Source organism: Oryzias latipes, chromosome 13, assembly GCF_053564925.1.
Source record: "Oryzias latipes strain Hd-rR chromosome 13, Olatipes_Hd-rR_3.1".
NCBI lineage: Eukaryota > Metazoa > Chordata > Actinopteri > Beloniformes > Adrianichthyidae > Oryzias > Oryzias latipes.
In genome coordinates this window covers 35,727,458-35,737,500 of record NC_136249.1, presented here as the reverse complement: position 1 = coordinate 35,737,500, position 10,043 = coordinate 35,727,458, and the positions used below count along the sequence as shown (strand labels likewise).

General features: G+C 43.4%; 1 protein-coding gene across 5 annotated transcripts in view; it reads left to right on the top strand.

The window, feature by feature from the left end:
• Positions 1–10,043, top strand: part of plekhg2 (pleckstrin homology domain containing, family G (with RhoGef domain) member 2) — a 71,078-nt gene that overhangs the window by 35,477 nt on the left and 25,558 nt on the right. For all 5 annotated transcript variants that reach the window (XM_023961330.2, XM_078929797.1, XM_078929796.1 and 2 more), the window contains one exon: positions 7,307–7,407. In XM_023961330.2, coding sequence (XP_023817098.2) covers positions 7,307–7,407 — 101 coding nt within the window. The remainder of the gene's footprint in view (positions 1–7,306; positions 7,408–10,043) is intronic.

Genomic DNA, 10,043 nt, shown 5'->3' with positions numbered 1-10,043 from the left:
AAAGTGTTCTGGAAGCGTGTCCTGTTTTCCTGCTAGGAAGTTTACACGTGACAGAGAAACCAGCCCCCTGCTGGTCACAGACAGAACTGATTAGGCTCCAGGTTATTTCCTTCTAACCGGAATGATGTCACGTTTGAGATCAAAACAAACGAGGACTTTTGACTAACAGCTGATGGGTGACAGTCCAGCTCGTCCCGCCCACTCGGTTTCCAGGTTGAGGAAGTTTTAATGCCGGTGACCTCTGATGTAAACGCAGACTCCGAGAGCCGGACAGGGGTCAGCGGGAGCCTCTGCTCCACTGGGGGGTTCTGCGCTGACTGGGTTGCTTGCAGATGTTTCGGGGGGGGGGGGGGGGGGTCATTACGTAAAAAAACACAAATGAGCTGTTGCTCATTCAGTTCTACTTCTTCAGTTCTACGTTGTGGCGACGAGGTTCACACTGGTAATCATGCAAAAACATAAAATCAAGTAAAAGTGACTGAGTTGGAGTGACTAAGTTAAAGTGACTAAGTTAAATTGACTACGTTAGAGTGACTAAGTTAAATTGAGTAAGTTAGAGAGACTAAGTTAGAGTGACTAAGTAAAAGTGACTTAGAGTGAATAAGTTAGAGAGACTAAGTTAGAGTGACTAAGTTAAATTGACTACGTTAGAGTGACTAAGTTAGAGTGACTAAGTCAAAGTGACTAAGTCAAAGTGACTTAGAGTGAATAAATTAAAGTGACTGAGTTAGAGTGACTAAGTTAAAGTGACTAAGTTAAAGTGACTAAGTTAGAGTGACTAAGTAAAAGTGACTTAGTTAGAGTGAATAAGTTAAAGTGACTACGTTAAATTGACTAAGTTAGACAGACTAAGTTAGAGTGACTAAGTTAGAGTGACTAAGTTAGAGTGACTAAGTAAAAGTGACTTAGTTAGAGTGAATAAGTTAAAGTGACTAAGTTAGAGTGACTAAGTTAGAGTGACTAAGTTAAAATGACTAAGTAAAAGTGACTAAGTTAAATTGACTAAGTTAGAGTGACTAAGTTAAAGTGAATAAGTAAGAGGTACTAAGTTAGAGTGACTAAGTTAGAGTGACTAAGTAAAAGTGACTAAGTTAGAGTGACTAAGTTAAATTGACTGAGTTAGAGTGACTAAGTTAAAGTGACTACGTTAAAGTGACTAAGTTAGAGTGACTTAGTTAAATTGACTAAGTTAGAGTGACTAAGTTAAATTGACTACATTAGAGTGACTAAGTTAAATTGACTGAGTTAGAGTGACTAAGTTAAAGTGACTAAGTTAGAGTGTCTAAGTAAGAGTGAATAAGTAAGAGTGACTAAGTTAGAGTGACTAGGTTAAAGTGACTACGTTAGAGTGACTAAGTTAAATTGAGTAAGTTAGAGAGACTAAGTTAGAGTGACTAAGTTAGAGTGACTAAGTAAAAGTGACTTAGAGTGAATAAGTTAGAGAGACTAAGTTAGAGTGACTAAGTTAAATTGACTACGTTAGAGTGACTAAGTTAGAGTGACTAAGTCAAAGTGACTAAGTCAAAGTGACTTAGAGTGAATAAATTAAAGTGACTAAGTTAGAGTGACTAAGTTAAAGTGACTAAGTTAAAGTGACTAAGTTAGAGTGACTAAGTAAAAGTGACTTAGTTAGAGTGAATAAGTTAAAGTGACTACGTTAGAGTGACTACGTTAAATTGACTAAGTTAGACAGACTAAGTTAGAGTGACTAAGTTAGAGTGACTAAGTTAGAGTGACTAAGTAAAAGTGACTTAGTTAGAGTGAATAAGTTAAAGTGACTAAGTTAGAGTGACTAAGTTAGAGTGACTAAGTTAAAATGACTAAGTAAAAGTGACTAAGTTAAAGTGAATAAGTAATAGGTACTAAGTTAGAGTGACTAAGTTAGAGTGACTAAGTAAAAGTGACTAAGTTAGAGTGACTAAGTTAAATTGACTGAGTTAGAGTGACTAAGTTAAAGTGACTACGTTAAAGTGACTAAGTTAGAGTGACTTAGTTAAATTGACTAAGTTAGAGTGACTAAGTTAAATTGACTACATTAGAGTGACTAAGTTAAATTGACTGAGTTAGAGTGACTAAGTTAAAGTGACTAAGTTAGAGTGTCTAAGTAAGAGTGAATAAGTAAGAGTGACTAAGTTAGAGTGACTAGGTTAAAGTGACTACGTTAGAGTGACTAAGTTAAATTGACTAAGTTAGAGTGTCTAAGTAAGAGTGAATAAGTTAAAGTGACTACATTAGAGTGACTAAGTTAAATTGACTGAGTTAAGGCCCGTACACACCGGGACGAATATTCGCCAGGCGTTATTCGCCAGCGTTTTTCAACACGTTTTTTTGTGTTCACACCCAGGCGATTTTCGCTGACGATGAGCCGAGTGAACATGCAATTTAAATCCCTGACATTAGATGGCGCTTAATGTAAACAGAAATACTCCTGTACACAAGGTGGCGCTGCGCAACTTTACGCTTCTTAAAGTCGCTTTTCACTAAGAAGAAGAGAGCAAGTATTTACGCGCTTGTCAGAATAATACAAAGAAAACATGAATATTTCAAGCATCAGTAGCTCCAACTGGTGCTTGGTTCGGGGATATTTTAGAATGTCCGTCATTATTTCTTCGCGGCTGTGTAGATGCAACTCGGCGTCTATCTTCTTCGCTGGTATGTGTGCTCAGCAAGGCAGTTTTGTGTTTGAGCGCCCCCAAGTTGTGTTTTACTGTAACTTCAGAAGCTCCAGACACGTGTGCAAAAGCGCCATTCTCATTGGTCGAATAGATTTCGACGCGAGGCGTCAAGCCAAAAAAAACAACCCGAGGCGTTTTTTTTTGACGCTTTGACGCGTGGCGTTTTTTCGCGTCGGTGTGCACACTCTCATTGGTGCCCTTTGTTTAGTCACGAGGCGTTAAACGTCGGCAAAAATCGAGCACGAAATTCGTCCCGGTGTGAACAGGCCTTTAGTGTGACTAAATTAAATTGACTAAGTTAGAGTGACTAAGTAAGAGTGACTAAGGTAGAGTGACTAAGTTAAAGTGACTACATTAGACTGACTAAGTTAAATTGACTAAGTTAGAGTGACTAAGTTAAATTGACTACGTTAGAGTGACTAAGTTAAATTGACTAAGTTAGAGTGACTAAGTTAAATTGACTACGTTAGAGTGACTAAGTTAAAGTGACTAAGTTAGAGTGTCTAAGTAAGAGTGAATAAGTAAGAGTGACTAAGTTAGAGTGACTAGGTTAAAGTGACTACGTTAGAGTGACTAAGTTAAATTGACTAAGTTAGAGAGACTAAGTTAGAGTGTCTAAGTTAGAGTGACTAAGTTAGAGTGACTACATTAGAGTGACTAAGTTAAATTGACTAAGTTAAAGTGACTAAGCTAAACTGGGCATCCCTTAGAGCGTCCTTCGTTAAGGAAGAACTAAAAAGTAAAAGAAACCTGCCTAGCCGTTACATTCAGGTAAGTCGGGGAGCAGGAACAGTCATTTATTTTCTTGCACTTTCTTGAACAGTGAAAAGTACAAACCACAAAAAATACTTTTCACAGGCATACATATGTCCTAAACACGAGATAACAGGACATCAACACTTAGATGAATGTGCGTACCTGCTTCCCAAGTTCTTCTTCTTTCTCTTTCGGCTTTTCCCATCAGGGGTCGCCACAGCGAATCATCCTTTTCCACCTCACTCTATCATGAACATCTTCTACCCTAACGTTAGCCAACTTCATGTCCTCTGTTAAGACATCAATATATCTCCTCTTTGGCCGTCCTCTTGCCCTCCGGCCAGGCAGCTCCATCTCCAACATCCTTCTACCAATATATCCACTATCCCTCCTCTGAACATGTCCAAACCATCTCAGTCTGGCTTCTCTGACTTTGTCGCTAACACAGGCAACATGAGCCGTCCCTCTGATGTACTCGTTCCTTATCCTGTCTAACCTGGTCACTCCTAAGGAGAACCTCAACATCTTCATCTTCGCTACCTCCATCTCAGCCTCTTGTCTCTGTCTCACTGCTACCGTCTCTAACCCATAGAGCAGAGCTGGTCTCACCACTGTCTTGTACACCTTTCCTTTGAGTCTTGCTGGCACTCTTCTGTCACACAACACTCCTGACACTTTCCTCCAACCGCTCCAACCTGCCTGCACTCGCCTCTTCACCTCTTTTCCACACTCCCCATCACACTGAACTGTTGACCCCAAGTACTTAAACTCCTGCACCTTCTTCACCTCAGTCCCCTGTAACCTAACGCTTCTACCTTGATCCCTCTCGTTCAGACACATGTATTCTGTCTTACTACGACTGACCTTCATACCTCTTCTTTCCAGAGCAAACCTCCACCTCTCTAGCTGTTCCTCCACCTGCTCTCTACTCTCACTGCAACTTACAATGTCATCCGCAAACATCATTGTCCAGGGAGATTCCTGTCTTACCTCGTCTGTCAGCCTGTCCATCAGCATAGCAAACAAAAAAGGACTCAAAGCTGAACCTTGGTGTAGTCCCACCTCCACCTTGAACTCCTCTGTCTGACCTACAGCACATCTCACCACCGTCATACTTCTCTCATACATGTCCTGAACTACTCTGACATACTTCTCTGCCACTCCAGACGACCTCATACAGTACCACAGCTCCTCCCTCGGCACCCTGTCATACGCCTTCTCTAAATCTACGAACACACAATGCAGCTCCTTCTGACCTTCTCTGTACTTTTCCATCAACATTCTCAAAGCAAAAATGGCATCAGTGGTGCTCTTACGGGGCATGAAACCATACTGCTGCTCACAAATCTCCACCTTCTTCCTAAGCCTGGCTTCCACTACTCTTTCCCACAGCTTCATTGTGTGGCTCATCAACTTTATTCCTCTATAGTTGCTGCAGTTCTGCGTGTCACCCTTGTTCTTAAAGATCGGGACCAGAACACTTCTCCTCCATTCCTCAGGCATCTTCTCACTCTCTAGAATCCTATTGAACAACCTTGTTAGAAATTCCACTGCTGTCTCTCCTAAGCACTTCCATACCTCCACAGGTACGTCATCAGGACCAACGGCCTTTCCGCTCTTCATCCTTTTCAGAGCCTTCCTAACCTCATCCTTTCCAATCTCTGCTACTTCCTGCTCCACAACAACCACATCTTCCTCCCTTCTTTCCCTGTCATTTTCCACGTTCATCAGCTCCTCAAAATACTCCTTCCATCTTTTCTGTACACTCTCTTGGGTTGTTAGCACCTTTCCATCTCTGTCCTTAATCACCCTTATCTGTTGCACGTCTTTCCCATCTCTGTCTCTCTGTCTGGCTAGCCTGTACAAGTCCTCCTCTCCTTCCTTTGTGTCTAACCTGTCATATAGCTCATCGTAAGCTTTCTGTTTGGCCTTTGCCACCTCTCTCTTCACTTTACGCTGCGCTTCCTTGTACTCCTGTCTACCTTCCTCAGTCCTTTCTACATCCCACTTCCTTTTAGCCAACCTCTTCCTCTGGACGCATTCCTGTACTTCCTCATTCCACCACCAAGTCTCTTTACCGTCTTTCCTCTTTCCAGATGACACACCTAGCACCTTCCTACCTGTTTCCCTGATAATCTCTGCTGTAGTTTCCCAGTCCTCTGGAAGCTCATCCTGACCACCCAGGACCTGCCTCAACTTCTGCCTAAATTCCTCACAAGTTTCTTCATTCTGTAGCTTCCACCACTTGGTCTTCTTTTCTGTTTTCCCTCTCTTCTTCTTCCTGACCTCCAGAGTCATCGTACACACCAACATGCGGTGCTGTCTGGCTACACTCTCTCCTACCACCACTTTGCAGTCATTAACCTCTCTCAAATGACCTCGTCTACATAGGATGTAGTCCACCTGAGTACTCCTACCTCCACTTCTGTATGTCACTCTATGTTCCTCTTTCTTCTGGAAGTAAGTGTTGACTACAGCCATTTCCATCCTCTTCGCAAAGTCCACCACCATCTGTCCCTCCAGATTCCTTTCCTTCACACCAAACCTGCCCATCACCTCCTCATCACCTCTGTTGCCCTCACCAACATGCCCATTAAAGTCTGCTCCAATAACAACTCTCTCTCCTCTGGGAAAACTCTCTATGACCTCATCCAACTCACTCCAGAATCTCTCCTTCACTTCTAACTCACAGCCAACCTGTGGCGCATACCCACTGACTACATTCACCATCACCCCTTCAATTTCTAACTTTAGGCTCATCATCCTGTCTGAGACTCTTTTCACCTCTAGAACACTGTTTACAAACTCCCCCTTCAGAATCACTCCTACCCCGTTTCTCTTCCTATCAACACCATGATAGAACAGTTTGTATCCTCCTCCAATACTACGTGCCTTGCTGCCCGTAGTATTGGAGGAGGATACAAACCTGCTTCCCAAGTTCTAAATCCAAAAAGAAAATGCCAATAAAAAGACACGGCAGCTCCCAGAATTGCTCTAACCAATAGGGGGCCAGAACAGCTGCATGACCATAGATTGACCGGCGCATGCATGAAATATAATAAACTATCTAATTCAGCTAAATGTGACCAACATCTACTATCCTACACGTCTCCCTCTTATCCTTGTCAATGTTTCATCACTCATCAGGGAGTTTTTTATTTATTTTCCTGTGGCTGACTGACTCTGAATCTGAAACGTGTCTCTGCTTCTTCATCACTGCTGTCGTTTTCTTCCCCTTTTCCTCCTGTGTCTGTCCTTGATCGCTGTGCCTGAGCGTCCTGCACCCTTCAAGAGGTGTTGGATGCAGCGAAGGTCTCTTCTGATGAGCTTCGTCAGACACATTTGTGCAGGTTGGAGCAAGAAGATCTGGATGTTGTATGTAGAGAAAGAAAGAAAAAAAAGTGAAGCACAAGCTCCAATCAGAGAAAAAAAACCCGGGTTGTTAACTAGAAAAACAGTTTTAAAGAGGAAAAAAAGCTTCATTAATGTCTTCATCAGCTCAGATCCGGGGGGGGGGGGTCAGCTCCCCAGGGGTCCACTGTGTGATCAGCTGATCCATTTCTGAAGGTCTGAAGGTCGGCTGATGAGTTTAGAAAAAAGTTTTTTAAATGTTTCATTCATCTTCTTCCGTTTTGTCCCTTTTGGGGTCACGGGGCTGCTGGAGCCTATCCCGGCCACTTATGGGGGAAGGCAGTTTTGGAGAAAACCTGGTTCAGATTCATCTGTATCGTCTCCTTCCTGTTGGTTTTGATCCGAGCTTCCCGCGAGCTGAAACTCCAGAACCAAGTCTTTGTTGGGCTGGTGAAGCATCAGCAGCAGGTTGTCCTGATGGAGCAGACACAAAGGCCTTACAGTCTGCACTTGTGTGCTTGCAGGATTACCTGGGCTGCATCATCGACTGTGGTGCTCTGGGACTCAAACCGGAGCAGGTCAGCTCTCTGTTCTGCAACATAGAGGACATCTATGAGTTCAACAGGTGAGTCTCAGATGGACGGACGCACCAGGACGGCGTCTCAGTGATGACCTGCAGCTTCTTTACTTCTCTGGTTCCTGAAACATTCTGAGGTTTTAGACCAAAGGAGTAAAATACGTCGACTTCAGTAAACCTTCAGCTAGAACAACATTCAACACAAATTTTCATTTGTTTTTTCTGCAGGTAAACAATTTAGATTGTTATTGATTATTTTTAGCGCCTTTATTGTTGTGATTGTTTCTGCAAATGCAGCCTTTTAATGATTTTTTGGTCACTCATGACATCTTGACTCAAAGTCTTCTTTCTTTCAATGTTTCATCCAAGTGGTTTCCCCTGCCAATTTTAATTCCTGGGACAGGAAGTCATTGAGATACGTTATGCTAAAATTCTGTTATCCATAATTGTAGCATTTTTAGAGATGTGGTCATGTGACTCTTTGGTTTAGCCTCATGGTCGTCACCATATTTGGAAGGATTTGACATCAAACTGTTACTGAAAAAGGGGAGTGAGCGGAACACGCCCACCAAGGCTGATCTGGAGCTGGTTGATCAAATAATTACAGGTCATTCAATAGACCACGCCCCTTTTGGAGCTGAAGTTTGATCTCTGACATAGAGAGAAAGGTATTACGGATGTTAAACCATGTTGGTGCTAAGTCTGCTGTGTTAAGCTACGTTCACAGGAATGCGACCACTGCCAATGCATAGTCTATGTAAACCAAGGAACAATCAGGAACTCACATTTAGTAGTGACGTTTGGATGGCGTCCCTCTTCATTCAAGTCGATCATGGAGGAGAAAGTAATAATTGCAGTCTGTGCCTTAATGGGATTCTATCCCGCCAAGTCTGTCATATATTGGAATAGAGCTGTGAGAGAAAAACTCTGGAGCAGTCGCCAGATTCGCACCAAGACTCCTCCCACTGCAGGGGGCAGACATGCGCTCGGGTCGGGTAGCGACAGTCCAGTGAGAACGCCACAGGCTGGTCACATGTCCTGCGTGAACACGCTGTCACGTCACAGCAAAGTGAATGGATGCAAACTCGAGTTTGCCCCCTGGTGGTTATTTGGTGAATTTTTATCAGGTTTCATCAGGTTCTCTGACGACTGTGATGAAGGCGAATGGTTTTCCGCCAAAACATGTAAGGTACGTTTGACAAAAACAAACCGTGTCTGATAAAAAATCATTTAAGAACTCAGTTTTATCAGGTTTGTTTTGCATCAGCAGACGGTTAACTGCCTCTGACTTTCCTGTCTTGGTATCGGCCGGTTTCTCGTACGTTTATCTGTGATGAAACCAGAATCCCACTTTTGACGACAGAATGCGTCCAGGCTTTGGGTTTCATGGTTTGACCCCCGTGGCCAACACAGTTTTGGTTCTTGAGTCAACATTTTCAGATGAAGAAATATGACGACGTTGTGGTTTTTGAGTTGAAAGACTCAGAAATCCGATCCGTCTACGGCTGGTCTGCTGCTGAGGTTGTTGAACGTTGTGGACTAAAACAATTGTTCATGATATTGAGAGGCTGCTGTAGAGTTCTGACCATCTCTTTAAATGAGGACCACAATGAAAAAGCCTTTGGGAGGGAGAGGCATTGCACTCTGGCAGCCCTCGTGGTCTGAGAGCTAACCGCAGGAATGTCCCTGAACAAGAAGCTGTGACCACCACCGCCACAGACGTGCAGCAGTGAGAAGTAGGGGCAGCTGGAACACGTCAGGCCCTGGAATGGTCAACTAGAACCGACTCCACGCTTTCTAAGCAGCCAAAGGGTTCCAAGAGTCAAAACTAGAAGGCTCAAAGTCTGAAGGTTCTTCTGAAGAGGAGAAAGTCTTTCCCACCACCGATGAAGAACCTGCTCCGGTAGAGCTGGAAGATCTTTGCTCAGATGGAAACACAAGTCCTACCAAAAGTTTCAGCTCCGATCAGTAGAGACGTTTACTGGGACTCTGACCAAAAAGTGATTTATGGCAGAAACGCCAACAACGTGTATTCTTGATAACCTGGATCTACCAAGGTTTGATTACCTGGACGAGGTTCAGCCAATCAGTGGCCTCTTTATGTCATCATTTCCTGCTCTACAACATCTTCATCAAACTGATTCCAACCAAAAGGAACAGAAACACTGAAAGGGGAGCTCAGAACAGGTAGATGGAGTCAAGGTGAAAGGTCAGTAAGACACCATGTGGTGTAATACAGGGCCTCTCACTGCAAGGATACTGGTTTGAGTCCCAGGACTGATGGGGTTAAACCTGCCACCACCAGAACATTGTTGGGGCTGACAAAGCCTAGTAGAAGGTGGTGAAAAGAACAGCTGCCCCACTTTTCAACATCGAGATGAAGAAAGAGAAAAAAGGAAAAGTGTCAGAGAGGAAGTGGAACTGATTCTTTAGGAGTCTGGGAAGGAAGCTGTTCCACTGTGTCTGCGACACACACACTCTGCCAGGGGTCCTGTTTTCACACTTCACTTTGACACACACACACACACACCCAGAGGAACAATGTCACACACACACTCACCACACACTGGCCTTATATCATCCATGCTTCCTGCCGCCGTTCTCATGGGAAATATTCCATACAAGAGCGGACGGTCCTTCATCCTTTTTTCAGTTAATTGGGTTCTGATTTTCTCTCACTCTCT